Source organism: Ambystoma mexicanum, chromosome 8, assembly GCF_040938575.1.
Source record: "Ambystoma mexicanum isolate Mex_15411 chromosome 8, UKY_AmexF1_1, whole genome shotgun sequence".
Taxonomy (NCBI): domain Eukaryota; kingdom Metazoa; phylum Chordata; class Amphibia; order Caudata; family Ambystomatidae; genus Ambystoma; species Ambystoma mexicanum.
This window is the reverse complement of record NC_090929.1, coordinates 34537478-34560052: the sequence shown is the minus strand read 5'-3', so window position 1 is coordinate 34560052 and position 22575 is coordinate 34537478. Positions and strand designations below refer to the sequence as shown.

At 49.3% G+C, this 22575-nt stretch overlaps 1 protein-coding gene across 2 annotated transcripts in view; it reads left to right on the top strand.

Moving 5' to 3' along the window:
- CRAT (carnitine O-acetyltransferase) overlaps positions 1-22575 on the top strand; it is a 362964-nt gene that overhangs the window by 153517 nt on the left and 186872 nt on the right. For both annotated transcript variants that reach the window (XM_069609217.1, XM_069609218.1), the window contains exon 5: positions 16274-16439. In XM_069609217.1, coding sequence (XP_069465318.1) covers positions 16274-16439 — 166 coding nt within the window. The remainder of the gene's footprint in view (positions 1-16273; positions 16440-22575) is intronic.

The window sequence follows — 22575 nt, the reverse complement described above, 5'->3', positions numbered from 1 at the left end:
GTATTACCCACTGTGTGCCAGCTGTTCCCCACCACCCCTCTCCCTCATTGCTGCAGTACTTGGCTTTGCCCCTCACTTAGTCCTTGTATTGCCCACTCTGTGCCAGCTGTTCCCCACCACCCCTATCACTCATTGCGGCAGTACTTGGTTTTGCTCCCCCAGTCCTTGTATTACCCACTGTGTGCCAGCTGTTCCCCACCACCCCTCTCACTCACTGCGGCAGTACTTGGTTTTGCTCCCCCAGTCATTGTATTACCCACTGTGTGCCAGCTGTTCTCCACCACCCCTCTCACTTATTGCTGCAGTACTTGGTTTTGTCCCTCACTTAGTCCTTTCATTATCCACTGTGTGCCAGCCATTCTCCACCACCCATCTCACTTATTGCGGCAGTACTTGGCTTTTCCCCCCACCCAGTCCTTGTATTACCCACTGTGTGCCAGCTGTTCTCCACCACCCCTCTCACTTGTTGCTGCAGCACTTGGCTTTGCCCCCCACCCAGTCCTTGTATTACCCACTGTGTGCCAGCTGTTCTCCACCACCCCTCTGACTCATTGCTGCAGTACTTGGCTTTGCCCCTCACTTAGTCCTTGTATTACCCACTGTGTGCCAGCTGTTCTCCACCACCCCTCTCACTCATTGCTGCAGTACTTGGCTTTGCCCCTCACTTAGTCCTTGTATTACCCACTGTGTGCCAGCTGTTCGCCACCACCCCTCTCACTCATTGCTGCAGTACTTGGCTTTGCCCCCCACCCAGTCCTTGTATTACCCACAGCGTGCCAGCCATTCTCCACCACCCCTCTCACTCATTGCTGCAGTACTTGGCTTTGCCCCCCACCCAGTCCTTGTATTACCCACTGTGTGCCAGCTGTTCCCCACCACCCCTCTCACTCATTGCTGCAGTACTTGGCTTCGCCCCCCTCCCAGTCCCTTTATTACCCACTGTGTGCCAGTTGTTCTTCACGACCCCTCTCACTCATTGCTGCAGTACTTGGTTTTGCCCCCCCCTCCCATTCCTTGTGTTACCCTCTGTGTGCCAGCTGTTCGCTACCACCCCTCTCACTCATTGCTGCAGTACTTGGTTTTGCCTCGCGCCCATCCCTTGCTACCCTGTGAGGGCCCAAAGAGTAGGTACAGTGAACTCCTCATTTCATGCAGGCGTCTTCCTGGTCATGGGGGACGGGACACGGGTGCTCTGACTAGGTGGGAGGTGATAACTCTGGGCATGGGGGTGGCACTGCTGGTGTCTGCGAGAGTAACTCTGCTGCCAGAGTCCTGGCTCGAGGATGTGTGTAGGTGATTTCTATAGTGTTAACCTAGCATCGAGCACAATGGGGGCTAGATTAGATGTCGTTGGAGTAAAGGAGATGGGTGGGCCCTGAGGGAAGGGGTGCAGGATTTATTGCAAAGGGCAAAGGGAGGTTCTGAAGACTCGCCTTAAATATGCACTGTGATCTTCGCTAAATACTAGGGCATGTACAGCTCACTGGATACGTATCCATTTCCCTGTGCCTAGTGAGGTAGATCAGAATCTGGCGACGGACAGGGGGCCATTGTCACCACTGCAAAGCACACTTTGCCAAAAAGGTTATTCTTGTGCGGCGACCAGCCGACTAAATCACAAATTCGTTGCTTCCCCCTTATTTCCCACCAACTCCACCTTATTTCTTAGGACAAAGCTACCCCAACCGCAAATGTCCTTGATCCGCCTGTCCTCGCAGGAGTGCAGTTCATCCCGGTGGAAGATGAGCTCTCTTCCTTCCCTAAAGCCTCCTCGCTGCTGGGCCTCAAACGGGGGCTTGGTCTGGGAGGAGCGAAACCCCTCCTGATTCATACCAAGCTCACCTCACGTTATAGTCTTTACAGTCCAACTGGTTGCTTGCATACCGCCACGCCACAGAGGTGTCTACGCCCATCTTGTGACATCATAATTACATCCATTTTGGGCTTCTGTTCCAAAAGGAAAGATCCATGCCGCTGTTTGACAGATGCCCCCCATCGCCTTCGTAATATTCTGGTGACTTTAAATTGATCAGCCCATGGCGGATTTGTGGGCTTCTGTGCCCCCCTTCCGTATTTTTACATGCTTGAGGCCCGGTTAAGCGGGCCTCCGCCCCTCTACTAATTGTAGAGCCAAGGCACTGGTTAAACTTGTGCCTCCTTGAGGGGAGGCTTTGCACCCTCGTTACCGCCATTTTGCCCTGCACAATCAGAGTGACTGGGGCCCTCCCAATTCCCTCACCCTGCCTTTAGGGGCAGGATCTGCTTTGGCATATGCCCTGGTATGCTGCCTACTCAAGCTTGGGAGAGGTCCCTGTTCCAAGCCCCCCACCTCCCTCCCATAGGGTCAAGTACGTGTGTCTGTGTGCATGAATGCAGAAACCCTTTCACCATACAACAGTCAAAGCTATTGGCATTGCCCATGCTTGATTCCCTGGTTGTGTTGCTATCAACAATGGTTGGCACGGCTCTCCCAGATCCACACCTTAGCAGTACCTTGCGTATCCGCAAGTGCTATATTATATTGTGATATGATATGTCATTTATAACGTGCCTGTACACAAGTGCTTCTAGGCGCGAAATATATATATCCGATAAATATATTTCTGATGCTTGTGAATCTGCTTAGAATCAAATTCTGTCCATATAGTCTGACATCTAGTGGTAATCGCAGGGTATTGCATCTTTTTTTCAAAGCTCGAAAAGGACGTTGACATGGACGTGACTGTAACACTATCCCTAACGTGACGTATAGTGTACCCAAAATCCTTCATGTGTCGATGCCCCACCAGACTGTTTTTTTCTGTCGAACTACTGGCTCGCACATAATGTAGAGCTTGTTAGAGTGTTATATTGCTGTTCCTGTTTCTTCTGCGGTTCGCTTGCCTTCGATGACTAATCAACGGCTGTTCACTTGATGCTGTCTGCGGACGATCCATCACTTGACTGCTTGGCGACTGTGTTCCACGTGACCCTGTCCCTCCGACCCAGACTTTACAGTGGGGAGAGTGGGGCCCTGTTTGTACTGTCTCCTCTTGAGAATGCCTTTTCTTCACTTCTTCTCTCTCCATTCTTTTGGTCTGGCTGCCATTTCCCTCTGCTATGGAGAGAAAGAGAGGTATACGAAATGGTGGGCGGCCTACGCGATGCACATAGAGTCACTCCCCCGCTGCTGCCGTTGCTTCATAAGAGGTGTCTGTCGACAGCCACAGTTCTGATTTGGAGGCTGTTGACCTTACTGTGGAGCCCAGGCGCTCCCACATGTCCGTCCCTGGCCCCAACAAACATGCCCTTAGCAGTGCTATGGGAATGCTACATCCTGGCGACGGGGACACTCATGCACCACCTGCTCCAAAGCACACAGCCCCTGAACTTCCCTTGGCAGAGCCATCGAGGAAGGCCTCTGTGCCCGCGTCTCTGTTGAAATCTTCGGCGGGGGCTTTCTGAACCTCACGGTTCGACGCCCTCTGCAGCGGGCGTGCCTACTAAATGTATGGCCTTCTACGCAGTGTCATTAAAGGACACACCCAAACAGGTCCACTTGTCGAAAAACAATCCTGAGGCTTCGGGAGAAGCTTTCCAAAGCTACTTTGCACGTTTCGGACACCAGAAAGCCTCCTCTTTGTCCAAGGACTATTCTTCAGCCTCTACTCCTGTTTCTGAAGCCCTGCACCAGGACCCAGCCCTTTCTGCACAGCCCTTTCCCCCTCCTGATCCCTCAGACTCCTCTGAATGGACCATGGACAGGTTTGAGGCTTGTATAAATTAAATGGCTGAGTTCATACATTTTTCGGGCCAATTTGATGATATTTTAAAGAGACATAGGGATGTTGACCCCTATGCTGTCTCTCCTAAATCAGAGGCCCCCCTCCCCAGGAGCTCAATTCTCATCCCTGGCTGAGTCCCATTAGGACCCCCAGGTGTATGTATTTCTGGATGACACAGGTGACTCTGCTCAAGACATTTTCTATATCCAAGACTTTGGCCAGGACACCAAGATCTTGCTTATCAGGACCCCGACTGGAACCCTGTAGATGAGCAGGGCATGTAGCCTACCTCCCCCCACATGACTCTCATCCAGTAATATGGGTGCTCCCCAGACCAGGGATTCACCTATTGACGAGCAGATGATGTTCAATAACCTTCTAACGAGGGCTGCTGATCACTTTCAAATTACCACACAAGAAGCCATTCCTGATTCGGACTTAGTGGAAAGTATCCTTAAGGAAAAGACCCCAGTCAGTCAAGAAGCGTCTGGCCTGGCCCCCTCATTGCTCAAACCATCGCTCACACTTGTGGGAAATCCCTGTGTGGAAAACATTTTCCACCCGGCTAGTTGGGACCTACCGTACATGAGTGGCAACGCCATCCCGGAATCCCTGGTTGTCACTACTACACGGTAGAGGGCAGGGGTACCACTGTGCTCGTCGGAAGCCCTGCCCGACAAGGACTGCAAGAAATGTTATGCCCTTGGCAAGCGTGTTGCCACCTCGGCCGCCTTCTCCACCAGGATAGCCAACAATACCACACTCCTAGTGAGCTACACTGTTTTTTTTAATGTATTTATGGTGCACTTTTATGGCACTTATACGCATGTCAATTGTGTTTCAAAGCGGCAACAGGGAGGGAACATAGGATTTAAAAAACTATAAAAACACTAAAGGATAAAGACAGACCTACTAGGCCTTGTGAGCATTCAGAAAGTGCAGAGAGAGGAGAGGGGACAGGGGAGTAGGGGGTAAGTGCTAGGAATGCCCTCGCTCATGAGAGAGCAGCGGATGTAAGCGACCAGTGGAGGAAGTGCCAGGGAGAGGTCAGCTGCCAATACATAGGTAAGTGCAGGCCTAAAGTGGCGTAGGCCAGTGTGTGCCAATGCAAGTTCTGCCAGAGGCTGAACGTGATTGGGGGTGGGAAGCCAGGGCCCAGAAGGACACATAAGGGCCCTGGTCACCAATCTCAGCAACTGTGGGATTAGCAGAGGAGGGAAGGAGGAAGGGAAAGAGGAGGTGAAAAGGAAACTCTTGAGCTTCTGCACTTTGGGGAGATCCGTTGAGACAAAGAGGAAGGGGGAGGCTGTTCCATAGGAGGGAGCCAGCTGAGGAAAGAGATTGGCCACCAGCCCTCTGTTTAGCGAAGCGCTTGACACACAGAGTTGGTACTGAAGAACGTAAAGATCTAGAGGGGGAGTTTTTAGTAAGAGCAAGTTGTAGATAGTGTGGTCCCCAGCCCCAGACAGCCTCATGGATGATGCAGAGGGATTTGAATTTGATCCTTGCAGCAACCGGGAGCCATCAGAGAGTTTTAGGGCTGGAGAGATTAAGTCTCTGGGCTTGAGGCCAAGGATACGTCTTATTGACCTGTTCTGGGTTAGCTGGAGGGGTCGTAGAGGGGGAAAAGTGTAGATCCAGGAAAATGCTATTGCAGTAGTCTAGCCTAGAGAGAACCAGAGCTCTGGAGACATTGAGCTTCTGGGGGAAAGTGAGAAAATGGAGAATTCCCTTGAGAAGGAAGAGGTGAAAGTGGGACTTCTTGGCAAGGTCCTGAATGTGAGGGAGGGAGGAAGGAAAGAGAAAAGTCGAAGAGAACTCCAAGGTTTCTGGCTTCGGATGAAGGAGATGGGGTGAGGGCGATCCCATGGAGGATGGCCAGAGTGAGGGGAAGAACGAGGTAGCAGGAGTCCCAATAGGAAGGATCTCAGTCTTGCTGGCATTGAGGCAGAGATCATTGGAGGTACACCAGGACTGGATTGCAGATAGGCATTCAAGAATGATGGAGGAAGTAAGGAGAGGATCAGAGGCACGTTTGAAGAAGAGCTGTGTGTCATCTTTGTAACACTGGAAGTTGGGGGAGAAGGTGGAAATGAGGTGTTCCAGTGGAGCAAGGTAAGTGTTAAAGAGCCAGAGAGAGAGGTTGGAGCTCTGGGGGTCACCACAGGTGTAGAAGGTCAGGTAGGAGAAAGTGCCCAGAATTACCTGGGACGGACGGTCCCTGAGGAAGGAGGTCAGCCGGTCCAGTGCCCGCTCCAAGATACCCAGGGTATCATGGAGCCATTTTATGAGGATGGAGTGTTGGAATCCAGAGCTGCAAGCAGTTCTTCATGGGTGTTTACAAGAGCAGTCATGGTCATGGAGGCAAACTACAAGTTCAGTGTGTGAGGTAGGTTTGGGGGGGGCAGTTGCTCCAGGAGTTTCCAGAGGAAGGGGGTGATAGATATAGGGCGGTAGTTGGCTGGACAAGTGTTGTCTGCTGAAGGTTTTTCCTTCAGGAGGGTGCGCACAAGGAAGTGCTTGAGGGAGGAGGGAAAAAAAAGTGGTAAAAGTGGTTGCAGCGATGTGCAATGGCAAGAGAGCCAATATTGTCCTTAATGGTTCTGGAGGAGCAGGGGGAAACCTGTTTGGAGGAGACCTTCATGGAGCGGACAAGCGGCAGGGGGATTACATGGCCACATTGGACATGAAAGATGCATACTTTCATATTTCAATGTTGCCAGCGCACAGAAAGTTCTTCCGGTTCAAGATAGAGGACCCACACTATCAGTTCAAGGTTCTCGCCGTCGGCATTGCCTCAGCCCTGAGGGTGTTTACAAAAGGTACTAGCAGTAGTGGCGGCTCACCGGCACAGGCAGTTCATCCCCGTGTATCCTTACCTCGATGATTGGCTCATAACCAGAGAGACTTGTACGGGACATGGCTGGGAAATACCCAGAAGACAGTAGATCTCCTATTCAATCTAGGATTCTCGATCAATGAGAAAAAGTCAAGTCTGGCCCCCAGCCAAGACAAACAGTTTCTGGGGGCCCTGATTTGGACAGACGACAGGCTTGTCTTCCCCTCCAAAGAGAGGGTTCAAAACATGCTGTTCCAGAACCCTCATTATGTAGCCAGTCAATGGGTAACCGTTCGCAAGACCATGCGGCTGTTGGGGATGATGGTTTCCTGCATCTTCTTAGTTCCTTACGCTCGTTTGCATATGCGCCCGATGCAGGAGTGGCCCTCGAGCCAATGGTGTCAGGCCAGTGGCTGGTGGGACGATCTAATGGTTGTCTCGACAGCCCTCATTCAGTCTTTGCAGTGGTGGTCAGGGGAACACCTTCAGGACGGGAAAACCTTAACCATCCCCACAGTAGAGGCCACTCTCACCAGTGATGCATCTCTGTCGGGGTGGGGGGCGCACCTCCTTCACAGACTGTGCACGGCCTGTGGTCACCATGAGTAGCATCCAATCACATCAATCTGTTGGAGCTGCTGCCAGTGTTCAAAGCCCTGAAAGTCTTCCAAGCATTTCTTCAGGGGAAGACAGTACCATGGCTGTGTACTACCTGAACAAACGGGGGGGCACTCACTCTCTAGGGCTATCCAGACTGCCCCAGAACATCTGGAAGTGGGCACTAAACACATGTTCCACCTCTTAGAACATGTTTCAGGGGAACGCAGTCTTCTGGCAGACCTGCTCCGCAGAGACTCCGACCTACCTGTAGAGCACGAGTGGTGCTTGCAAGAGCACATCCTGCTCAATGTCTTTGCAGAATGGGGATTTCCAGACATCGACCTGTTCCCAACTCTGGAGAATGCCCAATGCCCAGATTATGCCTCCAGGTACCGACAAACGCTCCAAAGGGAACGGTCTCTGATAACATGATATGATATATATGACATGACATTTATAACGCGCCTATACACAAGTGTTTCAAGGCGCGACGAGGCAAGGGAAGGTTAGGAGAGGGAGGACCGACGGCGATCTTACTAGGCCAGGTGTCATTCAGATCACGCAAGTGCAGGGGAAGGGGGAAAGAAAAGTGCAGGGGGAGGAAAGTGCAGTACATGGGATAATAAATAAGAACCTAAAATAAATAAGAGCGGCCAGCTGGTGACAAGTGCAGGCATAAGTGCTGGTTTGGGGACTGTAGGGATATAGAAAACTGTCCCCAGGTGCAGGGGTTGCCTCAGGGAGGCAGCACAAGCATGCAACTTGCAGGGCTTGGGCCCGAGTTCAGATAGGTGGCCAGGTAACCTGTGCAGTCTCATTATCAGCCAGGACTTCAGCAGGGGAGAGGCGGAGAGGGGGAGAGAAAGCAGAAGCCTGGGATATTTGCCTAAGCCCCTGCCAGGCCCCCCCAATTCCCCTTCCCAACAGGATAGTGCACATGAGTCACCAGGAACAAGGCACAATGATCCTGGTGGCACCTTTGTGGGCCTGGCAACCACAGTTTCCCCCCCCCCTATCTCATGAGGATGTCAGTCTCCCCTCCCAGGAAACTGCCATGCCCGTACAACATGCTGTCGTTGGATAAGGGGGAAATGCTGCATCTGTGCCCCTGGCTCGTGAAGGCATAGAGATTGAGCACCTCCAATTCCATCAGGGATGTATGGACATACTTAGGGAAGCACGGAAACCCAAAACCAGGCATTGTTACTCCAATAAGTGGTAACGCTTTGTTATCTGGTGCAGTGGTAAGAACGTCAATCCCATTGACTGCTCCCTCAAAGATATTGTCCTGTATCTAACACACCTATTAGACTCGGGACTTGTTTTCAATTCCCTAAAGGTCCACCTGGCCACATCCCAGAGCAAGTTTTAATGGTGGAAAGTTCCTGTCACGGAGGCTTTTATGGAAGGGGTAAAAAGACTCCATCCCCCTATTTCCAACCCAACTCCCGGGTGGTACTTGAATGTTGTTAATGGGACCTTCTTTCGAACCCATGCACACGGCTATCCTTAAGACCCTCACCTATAAGACTGCCTTCCTAGCGGCCATCACCTTGATAAGGAGGGTGAACTGCAGGCCCTCTCAGTTCAGGACCCATTTTAACTATTAACAAAGAAAATTTGGTTTTGCGCCTAAATTCATCACAAAGCTCCATGTGAACCAATCATTTGAAGTTCCCACTTTCTTTCAAAACCCCACTAACATGGCAGAAAGAAGCTGCCATACGCTAGATCTGAGGACTGCAGCAATATACTACCTTGAAAAGACTAAACCACTGGGAAAGACAAACCAATTCTTTGTCTGTGTTGCAGCTGGTAGAGAAATGTGCCCTGTCTCTAACTTGGATATTTCCAAATGGATTGTGAATTGCACAACACTGTTACTCTCTTGCCAAGGGAGATCTACCCTTTACGTCTAGAATTCAGTCAACTCGGGACACAGGGGCTACCATAGCATTCATTGCAAATGTTCTTCTAGATTTAATTTGCAAAGCAGCAACCTGGAGTTATGTGCATACCTTCAGCCACCACTATTGCTTAGATACTGAAGTCTGATTCTCAGGTCAGACAAGCGGTGCTAAGACATTTCTTTGCTACTGTTCCTTCACACATCCCACCACCATCTCCGGTTACTGCTCGCTAGTCTATGCACAGCATGTGATTTTAAACAGATCCACAAGCATTATAAGACATACACTGTAATCGTATTTCTGATGATTGTATCTGCTTAGTTTCACATGCGCCCATCCTTCCTCCCCTCTTGGAGTAGAAGAAACAGACCTCTTACACCTTCTTTTCTTCGGTGCTCACGCTTCTGTAAGGCTCTGTCACAGCTGAACAAAAACAACCAGTGGGACCTTGACGCATGAAGGATTTTGGGTACACTAAACGTTTCGGTAGGGATAGTGTTACAGTCACTCCCATGTCGGCGTCCCTTTTCGATCTTTGAAAAAAAGATGCATTACTCCGCGATTACCACTAGATGTTGGACTATATGCACAGCGTGTGAATCTAAGCCAATACATTACTCACCGTAATCGTATTTCTGATGATTGCATGTCATTATCTGCGCATATAAAGCCTTTTGGCACTTTTTAAGAATTGTTTTATTCACTTCATTTTTTGTATCTATTAATGCTTTGAAAGGCAACTCATGCGAGCAGTCATCTCACGGTGCCCGAAGGAGGGGTGTAGGAGGGGTACTTCATAGTCCAAGGCACGTTCCTTATCAGGGAAGTGCTATGGAAGTGACAGAGCAGCAAAAGTGCCCAACACCTGGCCCGTAAGTGCATACATGAGGTTCTGTGGCCCTCCTTTCACTCTGGCGCCTTGTCTCAATCCTCCTCAGAATTCAAGGGAGCAGGCAGTCTGTTTAAACAAGGTCCTCAGTCTTTTTCTGAACAGCCATACACTAGTCAGATATTGCATGGATAAAACGCCTCTGAGGCGTTTGTCTGTATGTCCTAACATAATCCTGACTCTAGTATTTACCAGATCTAGTTCCTACCGGAAGCGCTCACGGTTATCCCAAGTGCCCGATGTGGCTGACAACCCACAAGTGCAAACAGCACAAGAAAAGAAGACTTTAATTTGACATTATTCAGAGTAATTGTGTTTGTTTCCTTGCTCTATTTCAGCGGCGCTTTAGTGCTAACTATTAGCCGAAGATCTTGCACTGCACTGTAGTGAGGCAGAAGATGCGATGTGGGAAGGGACGCACAGCCTGTGGGCATTGTTTGATTATTTACCTCCCATTAAATGCCCATGGCTATGCTCATCCTGTGCCGTTCCCACCATCTATCTACGCCTCCCCACCCAATGCACCCCCTTCAGGGATCTCTTGGAGCTAGTGCTGTCAAGCAGTGAGATCAATTGGGGCCGGACAGTTATTTCTAGTTGTTACTTGCTTCATTGCTGCTGTAAATGAGTTCCAGGTGTAAAGAAAACTACTTAACCAACTGTGCCTTCATTTTAAAAGTAATGTGTGTCCTTGCATCTGTTCCTTGGCCTGAAATCCTGTTAAAAAAAAGTATTGGCAGAGTAAGGCAGCCATTTTGGTTTGTGTACAAGTATTAGATGGGCGTTTGCCATGTACTGACATTATATACCTGGGTAGTTGCACCATTTCCAGCTGTTGCATACTTATGGCCTGGTAACCCAATTTTCCCTTGCAAAAGGTTATCCCGTGTCCACACAAAAGGCAAAACTGTTGGCTTTGCCAGTGCCTGTTTTTGTGTAGTAATAGAAGGCTTGTAGCCAACCCCATCCAGCTACTAGCATGTTAGCTCACACGTTGAGGCGATACTCGGAGGCCTTCTCAGGGAACGTTCATCTATGTGGGGCAATGTGCCCAGAAGGCCCGATATTGGAGCATTGCTTGACCTCAACACCTGTGACACACAATGCGCCAGGTGACACGCAGGTAGGCTCAGGCACATGGCATACACCCGGCATCTGGAAAGAGCTCCTGACACAGTATCTGCGTCTGATGCCAGAACAGCACAGCACAGGCTCTTGCAGGACCTCCCCTGGCCTCCAGAAACCCAGCTCTTGGAAGCAGGTCCGTCTGCGATATCTGGTGGCAAAGTTCACTTGCCACCCATTCATATATGAGTGCCATCAGGTCCATCGGCTGAGCCAGTGTCAGTCCGGCGCAGGGCTGGCTCTGCACTCTGCACCCCCTGCTGTTCATTGCAACTCTGAGAAGGAGCATTCCATGTGGTGCGATGGACAGAAGGTGGCATTGCCCCCCTGTTGCGTGTACACCACTTTAGAGTCCTTCCTCCTGCAGGGTTGGGTGTTGTGAGAAACCTGAGGGTATTCTCTCATTGTCTCCCCATGGATCCTCTGTTCAGGTGGCCACAGACGGGCCACTGCTGTAGGATCCCAACCGTGGGGTTAGACACGCGAGGGAGCATCACCCGAGTAGAGGGTCTTGTGCCACGCGTGTTGGGGAGGGCCTTTGGGTGAGACGCAGTATCTTATCCCCCTCATTCAATCCTGCTATGCATCAGATCCCACTCCCTTAGCCTTAATGGGTTTGTTGCACTCACAACCCATGACTCCAAACCCTGCCTGGAAATCCGGTAATCAATCCAAGGAATCTGAGGCAACCATAAACCCTAGGATCAAACAATCACCCCCACTATCTTGCCGAACAGCGCTACCTTAACTGTACCACTGGGCATAATGGAACACTTAAGGAAAGGAGGTGTCCATCGGATTGGACCCAAACACCCACCCCTCTGACTCTGACTCTCCCTAAGACAAGAAAACAAAGGAGACTTCCAAAAGAGAACTTTTCATTACATAGGGGAGAATCCTCGCGCTCACACCCCTCCCACCCCCCCTGCTCCCCCCCAGTTGTCTTGGGTTGCTTACACTCAAACACCCTCTCTATCTCCCCAATCACTGGGACGAAGAAGAACATGCTGGGAAGAATGATGATTACCCATAGGCATCAATGGGCAATGGATTGTTATGGGCATTCTCCATTTTGTGCCTTTAACAAGGACCGGCAAAGTCGGGAAATTCAGGTTGATCATCCACACATGGCGCCAGTTAATTTTCCAGGCATGTATAAAAGGTGTGGTTCAACAGAACGGTTGGAGCGATTTGTGAACAAGGTCCAGAGCAGGGAAGCCACAGCGCAGGGAGTTGCTGGAGAGGCCCTGGGGAGGACAGCGTGCTGCAGCATCAGTTTGGTGAGCGCAGTGAACCGCTATAAGTTAGGAAAGCTGTGCGCCATGTAAGGAAATGCTTGGTATCGTCAATGAAGACTAACACAAATGAGACACAGCTTCAAGGGTGTTCATTGAATTTTGGTGTTTAATTACCTGGTTGTTTTCTCCTTTTTCTTACAGAAAGGTACTGTTGTATGATGGGATTCTGCTGACAATATCCCATGACAACTGAGGGGATGTCGGGTCGGGTTGTATCGGAACGGGAGGAATACCATGTCTCGCCCTAGAGCGGATCTCCCACAGTCCCTGAGGACCCCCCTGCCCAGGTGATCCTCCCTCTCTGCCACCAGGGTTGGGATCCAAGAGTGACGGCCCTCCCCGGGGATCCCCGGGAATAGGCTGGGAGAAACGCCTCCGGTTTGTCAGTCCCGTGGATGGGACTCCACAGCCAGATTCCTGCTGGTGCTTGAAGGACCAATGCATGTTCGCTTGGGGGCAGAACCGACCCCAAGTGTATCTGAGGAGCAGGTTGGTGAGACCCTGACCTCACGCTGTCACAGGAAGCTGCTGCATCGCACCACCACCCAGTGAGTTGTGTGAGTGAGAGAGAGAGACGGAGAGTGCGTCGGGTAAGGGTTCGAGCAGGCAGAGCAGCGTTTGAGGAAGGCACCGGCAAGCGAAAGACCAGTTAAAGAAAGCAGGAGTGTAGCGCGAGAGTGGCGCTGAAAGAGGAAACTCAAGTGAAAGATAAAACTGAAATGGGCAAGTGACCTGTAGATGAGAGAAAGGGGAAAATAAAAGCAAAGACGCAAAGCGGGTAAGTGGCCCAAGTACCAAGGGAAAAGAAAAGAGGAAAGCCGGACGGGCAAATGGCCCAGTCCAGCTGAGAAAGGGGAACATAGGTGCAGGAGTGTGCAAACAAGTGAAGCTGGGCAAGTGGCCTGAAGATGAGAGAAAGGGGGAAATAAAAGCAAAGACGCAAAGCGGGTAAGTGGCCCAAGTACCAAGGGAAAAGAAAAGAGGAAAGCCGGACGGGCAAATGGCCCAGTCCAGCTGAGAAAGGGGAGCATAGGGGCAGGAGTGTGCAAACAAGTGAAGCTGGGCAAGTGGCCTGAAGATGAGAGAAAGGGGGAAATAAAAGCAAAGACGCAAAGCGGGTAAGTGGCCCAAGTACCAAGGGAAAAGAAAAGAGGAAAGCCGGACGGGCAAATGGCCCAGTCCAGCTGAGAAAGGGGAGCATAGGTGCAGGAGTGTGCAAACAAGTGAAGCTGGGCAAGTGGCCTGAAGATGAGAGAAAGGGGGAAATAAAAGCAAAGACGCAAAGCGGGTAAGTGGCCCAAGTACCAAGGGAAAAGAAAAGAGGAAAGCCGGACGGGCAAATGGCCCAGTCCAGCTGAGAAAGGGGAGCATAGGTGCAGGAGTGTGCAAACAAGTGAAGCTGGGCAAGTGGCCTGAAGATGAGAGAAAGGGGGAAATAAAAGCAAAGACGCAAAGCGGGTAAGTGGCCCAAGTACCAAGGGAAAAGAAAAGAGGAAAGCCGGACGGGCAAATGGCCCAGTCCAGCTGAGAAAGGGGAACATAGGTGCAGGAGTGTGCAAACAAGTGAAGCTGGGCAAGTGGCCTGAAAGAAGAGAAAGGGTGTGGGAAGCAACGGAGTAAAAGAAGGGAAAAAAGAGGTGAATAACCAGGGGCCAAGCTGTCTGAGTGCTCCCGCAGGAAAGAAAAGAAATGCCCTGCTTTCTCGAAAGTCTCTGACAAGACTGTGTCCTGCAGGAACTGTATGCTCTATGAATTTGAGTTGAATAATCTGAGACTTAAGTAACAGGGACAGAGTCACAAGGCTTAACTCTCAGGTAGGAGTAGCAGGCAGACACAAAGGTACAATTGGAGCACACATGAATCACACTGATGTACTGAAGAATATATACATTCATGTCGCAATTGGCTTCCACAGTTCTTTTGAAATTGCAAATAAGACTGGATCAGGAAAGGTCTTTGTCCCGCAGTGTGCCGACCTTTAGAGGGGGTCAGGCAGGGTTTGTTTCGGCACCCTGCCCGTTTCACCTATATATGTCGGACATTGGAGACTTTCTGGAAACTGCAGCGTTTGCCATGCCCAAAATTCATAACTTAAAACCAAAATGGATGGCATACGCCAATGATTTATTTTTATATTTAACTGCACGGAGATTGGGCTGCAGCGTTTACTCGCTGCTTGTACAAACTACGGCCAGTTTCATTCTCTCGCAATCAACACAAATAAAACAAAAGTGATGCATTGCACAAAAAAGGACAAAACCCACTAGGTTTCGTTGGAGAGTTGGTTCAGACTGTTAAGAGAGGGTCGAAAGTTTCCTTTACCCGGGATTTCCTATCGCAGTGAACCACCAAAAAGGTGCAAGTGACAAATCGTGCAAAAGCTCTTTCACATCAGCTGTGTAGAGCTGCTACGAGATGCGGCAAGTTCTCACTACGAGGGGACAATCCTCCCCAAATGCTTCCATGGGGCAGAGGTTCATGCATCTTGGGTTTTCGATTTGTAGAGCTTGTATAAGGAATTGTGTGCTGGGAAGCCATGAGGGCGCCGAGTTCCGCTTGCCAGCCATTAGATATGAGCTCGGCCTCTACTGGCGGAGGCCGCTCTCATAGTAGTGTGGTTCCGGGAATGTGCAGAGCCCAGCATATTGTAGCCATGGTAAGGACTGCCTGCGTGGGGATGTATCTAAATCCCGATATGCCATGAAGGAGTCCATGCCATAGACCTGCCCAATCCGTGCCCATTGATGCGCGCCAGCCTTCCTTAGCCTCTATGGTACGGTCTGGGGAGATTCAAGATCTTCCATATTTTGCCCCCTGCTAAGGTCGTCGCGACCACCGGGTCATTATCCTCCCCCTCCTTATAGTGTGGCAGTAATATTAGTGAACAAATGTTGCGGGTGCCTTCTACGTGTCTCTCGAGCTTGATGTGAGGGTGCTGTGCGTCCACGCCCTACCAATAAGCCGCAAAGTTTGGGGCGGCTAGGCCTCCTCTATCATAGTGTCTCGCCAGCGTGCCACATGAAACCATTCATTGCTGTTTGCAGTGCTTCGAAAAATACAGCGCCGGGCCAAAGCGGTATATTGCGGAAGTAGTAGAGCAGCTCGGGAATTACCAACATTTTAAGCGGCAATTCTCGGCCTGCAATGGTGATTGGACATTTCGGCCAAGTTCACAGTTTAACCTGCCGTTGGAGTAAGTATTCACCAAAGTTCCGGGCATATAGAAGTTTTATGCGGCGTTACGATTATGCCCAGGTATTTTATTTCTAGCGGAGACCACGCATACCCCATTGGATAGGGTGGAGGCATAGTTGCGTCAATTAGCGGGAATAATTCCGTCTTCGTGCAGTTGACTTTGAGCCTGGACACAGTCCCAAATAAGAGAATGTCGTGTATAATCGGCGCTAGGTGCCTAGCTGGATCCCACCTAAATAGCAACGCGTCATAAGCGTAGAATGAGATGATTTCTTCTTCCCCAGTGAGGCTGAGCCCCCTTTGCGCGTGTTTAGATGCGGATAGCATCTACCAGGGCAAACAGCAGGGGGTGATAACGGGCACCGTCTTAAGAGACTGCCATTCCTCACTGGCCCAGCCATGCTTTCTTGTCCCAGTAATGTCCCTGCCCTTGCAGCTATCGCATCCTGCACCCCAGCAGCCCTTTCCTGTTCTGCTATTCCTTACTGCCCCAGTGACTGCTCTGCTGTCTCCCGTCTGCCCCTCACTGGCTCGAGTTGTTCTAGCTGCATCGCATCTGCAGAGGGCTTGGGGCGCACCTGCAGTCATTGCTAGTGAAACTGTTATTTTTAATGATATCCTTACCTTCTCCCCCTTGCTCCCTCTATCACCAGTGAGACCCTTCCGGTGGAATATCTTGGGGGGAAGCCCCTCTGCATGAACCAGTACTACCAGATCCTGTCATCCTGCCGTATCCCGGGGGCCAAGCATGACTCGGTCGTCAACTACGCCCGGACCAAGAAGCCCCCCACACACATCACCGTTGTGCACAACTTTCAGGTACGCCCCCTCAGTATCAAGAGTAGGGTTTATGTTTTACTCTTGGGGTAAAAGGAGGGGACCCGCTGCCAGCTCATGCTAGACCTGGGGGGGGGGGGGGAGTGGGGATGATCGCTGGGCCTTCCCTACCATTCCTCAGTCACTTGGAACGCAAGCATGATAGAGGGAGCGAGACCATGCTTCTGGCCCTTTAAGGGAAGATCCCTTTCTACATAGGCCCTCTAAAAAATCAACACCCCCAAAGGTAATATATATGACTTGCGCGGGAACCCCATACCCCAAGTGATGCTTGGCTAACCCAGTCATAACTCCTAGCCTGCTAATGCTAGGCACGCTAGTGAGGGCCTTACAGGCTCACGAAGCATCTTTGAGCAGGTGCAAGTGGGGCGCCCCCAGTTCCAAATGCATCACCATTAAAGAACAGGTTCCCCTGGATATGTGGGTTTGAGGGGTGGGCTGGTCCCACATGGACCCGCCAGTATTCATGCAGGATTGAATCCAAACGGGGCTAATGTTCTTCTCCTATTGGTTCATCATGGAAAGGGTGTAAGACGGGAGCAGTTTTTTGGTGCTTTGAAGGTGAGAGCAGGAGGGAGGAGGCTGGCGAGAAGAGGCCTTGAGGCAGAGCATGGAGGAAGGGAAGCAGTGGCTAGCCAGGGGGTGGTGCCGTGTAAGGCGGTTGGGAGGAGTGGGGGCGGGGGGGTAGAATAACATCCGTAGGGGTAGGATTAGGTGGGGAGCAGGAAATGAAAGGGCAAGCTGTTGAGATTCAGATTCTTATGACCCTGGAAAAGTGTCATACTGACTTTAAGTTAACAAAGTGCAATGCAATAACATTGTGATGTAACCTGATTCTATCTGGAATGTATGTATGTGTTTGTTCTAATCGGAATGTTTGTGAAGTTTTCTTTTGTACGAAAGGGCAGTTGGAGCCGGCCTCTTGAGGAGGGCGCCTGCTGTGTCTTACGATCTACTTTCTTGTGAATAAATATTCAACCAAATGTGCGTCTGACTTCTGACTCAACATTGGCGACGAGACTAGGGCACCCTGAGGACCCGCGCGTGTTTGGTTCGCCCTCGTTTGTTCCCGCAGTGCTAATCCAAGCCTTCCGACGCTTCCCTCCTCCGACACAGCAGGCGAGAGGCAGGCGGAGGGAGCGGCTTATCCGGAGAAGGTCCGCGTGAGTACTGTGCCCGCGCTTCTGTTTGCTGTGTTTGGGGTGGTGTTTGGAGAGACATTGCAACGGCCCACCGCTACCAGGCTCGAGGCCTCCTCGCTCACGGAGGCTCGCGCTGGTGCGACGCGCACCGCGGTGTGAGCCACAAAGAGAGTTCGCTACCATCGCTCACTCTTCAACACGCCCACCTTTCTGCGTGTCAACTCGCCAGCCCCCAATTGTTGCGTCACGCCCAACAGAGTGCTGCCATTGGCTGGGACTCGGCGCATTGTGTACTCCGGATCTCCCTTGTGACACTATGCGAGTGAAAATTCTCCAAAGCCCATTATCGTCCACGGATGAACTAATTTGTTTATTTAAAAGGGATCACGTTTAACTGAGCTATTTGTTTTGTTTTCCAAGCATCTGCATGATACTTATGATCCCCAAACCTGCATATCACTGCTAAAACCAAGGGAATACAAGCAGTTTTAAAGGCATTTCAAAGGGATTTCGAAAAGTGAAAGGGGAAAAAATACTTTTCGTTGTTCGCACTTGTTATTTCACTTCTCTTGATTTCAATTGTTTGTGGCTCCACAGCAACCGCACATATCCCAGCTGCCAGATTTTATTTTGGGAATAGAGTGTCTCTGTCTCCAGAACAAAACATGACCTCCATTCCACCTCCTCTTCCTTTTGTCAGCGAACCAGGCCGTCCTGTCATTCCATGGGATCGGTGGAAAGATGTATTTGAGAACTATTTGGTGGCCATGGGTGGGGACAGATTTCCCGCTGCACGGAAGAAAGCTCTCCTTCATAATCTCGGCACCGAAGGGCGCAGAATTTATGATGGACTTCCTAGAAATCGAGACCTTGGAGCTGGTGATATGGATGAATACTCATTTGCCCTTAAACAACTTCGAGACCACTTTGAGCCAAAGAAGAATGTCAGTTTCGAGCGGCATAAGTTCTTTCAGAGAGTTCAAGAGAAATCAGAATCTGTTGAATCATATGTTGCTTGTCTCAGATCAGTTATACGTGTGAGTTTGAGCAATTAGCAGATTCTCTCATCAGAGACCAGCTGGTCAGATGCACAAACAATCCAAGAATTCAGGAGAAGCTACTTGCAAAAGATATGGTCCTCCAGGAGGCAATTGAAATGGCGAGAAGCATTGAACAAACCTCTGAGTACGTAAAGGAACTCAAAATTGACAAATCAAATTCTGATCAAGCCTCGGTGTGTGTGGTGGATCAAAAGAGGAGGGGCAATTCCTCTACAATAAAGAGAGGAGTTTGGAACGTAAAAAGCATGTGTGCAGCTCCAGACATGGAACAAATTTTCCCTCATGCCCTGCCAAGTATGCAGACTGTTTCAGGTGTAAAAGCAAGGGTCATTTTGCAAATGTTTGCAAAAATAAATCAATCAACTGTGTGGAACCCAAAATGTTGAATAATGAGGAGGTTGACATCAGGACAGAATACCATGTTCATCAAACCTCTGCCATACAAGAGATGACCCCTAAACATGTGTTTCAGATTTCGGAGTTGTCCACTAATACTAAAGGCCCTGTCGACACGTTCCGGATTGATGGTGTTGAACTCTCAATGAAGGTGGACTCTTGTTCACCATGGTCTATCATATCCAGAGACACATTGAGAAATGTCCTCAAGAAGGATGATGCCGTTATTCTTCCCACCAGTATTAGAGAATGTGGATATGCTAATTCTGACATAGATATCGTCGGCCAATTCTCTGCAGAAGTGTGTTACAAAGGAAGAAACTGTCAAGCCACGTTCCTTGTGGCAGAGTTGGGAGCTTCTTTACTGGGTTGGGAGGAACAGAAGAAATTGGGGACAATAGTACAAGCTAGTGCATCTGTTCCAGTTACTATTGCCGAAGTGGGGGATTTCTGGACGAAGGAATTTCCTGAAGTGTTTTCTGAGGGACTTGGCAAACTCAAAGACTTTGAGCACCACATTAGACTGAAAAATAATGCTCAACCTGTTGTGCATAAGGTTCGTCAAGTGCCATTGAAGATGAGGGCGCAACTTAAAGAAGAACTTGACAGTCTGATGGTCAAAGGGGTTATTGAACCAGTAGTAGCTACAGAATGGCTGTCCCCCATAGTGTTAGTTACTAAGGCCAATGGTAAAATGAGGTTGTGTGTCGACTTACGCAGTCTTAATAGGAACATTGTAGTTGAAAGACATCCCTTGCCGAACATTTCGGAAATTCTGTCCACTCTAGGAGAGCCTAAACTGTTTTCCATCATTGATCTTTCTTCTGCGTACCATCAAGTTCCGTTGTCTGAGGAATGTCAACAATTAACTGCATTTATTACTCCGGAAGGTGTTTTTATGTATAAACGTATGCCCTTTGGTTTGGCCTCAGCGGCATCTGTTTTTCAAAGAGTGATGGAAACAGTTCTTAAAGGTCTTAGCAACGTAACTGTATTTCAAGATGATATTCTTATCTTTTCCAAGAACGATGTTGAACATGACAATGCCTTAAGATCTGTTTTGATTAGGCTTAAGGATGCTGGTTTAACTGTACAAAGGGAAAAATGCAGAATTGCCATGACAGAGGTAGACTATTTGGGGCACAAGATTTCTTGCAATGGCATTTCTCCTAGAAAGTCCTTGGTGGACAGCATTGTGAGTGCTCCCCAACCCCTTGATAAGGAACAATTACAATCTTTCATGGGGTTGGCGGAATATTATCACAAATTTGTTGATGGGTTCTCTAATATTTCGTCTCCTTTGAGAGATTTATTGAAGGAAGGCTCCAGATGTGTGGTCGGATGAATGCCAGAAAGCCTTTGATAAAATTAAAGAGGGCATAGTTGAAGCACCTTCTTTGGGTGGGTTCGTATCTGGAAGGAAAACTGTGCTTGCTGTGGATGCGAGCATGTTAGGGCTTGTGGCCGCCCTTTTTCAGTATGAAGGGAGCATTGAACATGTCATAGCTTTTGCCTCCCGGCCACTGAGGGGGGCGGAGAACAATTACTCGGTGGTGGAGAGAGAAGCTTTAGCTGTCTCGTGGGCAGTAAGCCATTTTAAATTTTTCCTATGGGGCCAATCGTTCACTGTAAAAACCTTTGGTTCAGTTGTTGGGCAGTGCCGACTGGGCTAAGGGTTCGCCCAGGATTTCCCGGTGGATGATTGATTTGTTGGCATACGATTTTAGGATGGTGTATGTTCCTGGTGGTGAGAATGTCATTGCTGATTGCCTCTCCAGACTACCTATTCAGGCCAAAGATTTCAAGAATGTAAATGTGGAGTCTTCTGTCAGTATTTGTGAAATGGTGCACAATGCAATAAGTAAAGAAGAATGGGTGTCTGCTGACAATCTGGATGAGGTTTTGGGCCAAGTCAAAGTCTGGGTCAAAGCAGGTTGGCCCAGGAAGGATCGGGTAGAGAGGAAGTTTGATGCGTTCCATAATGTCAAGGAGGAATTGAATTTGTCAGAGAACGGGTCTCAACTCAGAAAGGGGATGAGGATTATACCTCCCTATGAAATTAGATCCAAACTAGTGGATATAGCTCACCAGGGCCATCTGGGGATGCGGGGCACCAAAAGACACATAAGGCAATCATTTTGGTGGCCAGGAATAGATAGTGAAGTGGAGAGATGTGTCAGGAATTGCAAGGAATGTGAAAAGAGTGATAAAAGTAAAGTTGTTAGAGATACCCCGTTAAGGCCGGTTAGTGTCCCAGCAGAGCCTTGGAGGAAGTTAGCAGTAGATTTGATGGGACCCATTCAGGAATTAGGTGAGGATTTCAAATACCTCATTGTCCTAGTAGATTATCACTCAAAATGGGACGAGTGGAAACCTATAAGGGAGGCAACTACTTCACAAATGATCACCTTCTTTGAGGAAGTGTTTTACAGGGAGGGGTTTCCCTCTTAGCTTATCTCAGACAATGGGGTCCAATTTTGTTCGGACAGAATGGTAGAATTTTTTAATAAATATGGTATCAAACATTACAGGACAGCATTGTATCAACCCAGAGCGAATGGCTTGGTTGAAAGAATGAATAGGTTTCTTAAGGGTGGTTTGCAGTTGGCCATGGCATCGGGATTGAAGTGGCAGACGGTTCTTAGAGAAATGGTCTGGAGCTACTGTGTAACCCCACACTCTGTTACTGGTATTTCACCTTTCTCATCTCTCAAGGGTAGACACCCGGGGACAAGGCTATGTCCGGGTTGGTTGAACCTAGCGAGGAGTGTACATATTGACAGGAAAAAAGTCATGGACCTAGTTAGGGAGACTCGGAATGAGTACAAAGTTCGTTTTGATGAAAAAAAGTCTGTTGGAGGAGTGATTTGGTCTGTTGGGGACTGGGCTTACATCAAAAACCCTAGAGTTTCTCCTAAATGCATCTCTAGTAAATTTATTGGTCCCAAGAGAATTGCAGTCATAAGGGGTAATGTTGTTATAATGGAGGGTGGTGAATGTTGGGCAATGTCTAGACTTGCCAAAAGCAATAAGGTTGTTAGTGAAGGAAGTGAGGAGCGGGACCAGAATTTGTCTCATGAGGAAGAAGCTCTAGTGCCTCGACCAAATGCGGACAGAGTAGCGAATGCTGAGTGTGACCGCAATATTAACATTGATAGTGGTCTGAAAGCAAGCAGAGTCAGGAACAGACCAACGAAGTTTAATGACTATTACTTGGGTTAAATGCTTCCGATTTAAAGGAAAGAGATGTGTTGAGATTCAGATTCTTATGACCCTGGAAAAGTGTCATACTGACTTTAAGTTAACAAAGTGCAATGCAATAACATTGTGATGTAACCTGATTCTATCTGGAATGTATGTATGTGTTTTTTCTAATCGGAATGTTTGTGAAGTTTTCTTTTGTACGAAAGGGCAGTTGGAGCCGGCCTCTTGAGGAGGGCGCCTGCTGTGTCTTACGATCTACTTTCTTGTGAATAAATATTCAACCAAATGTGCGTCTGACTTCTGACTCAACACAAG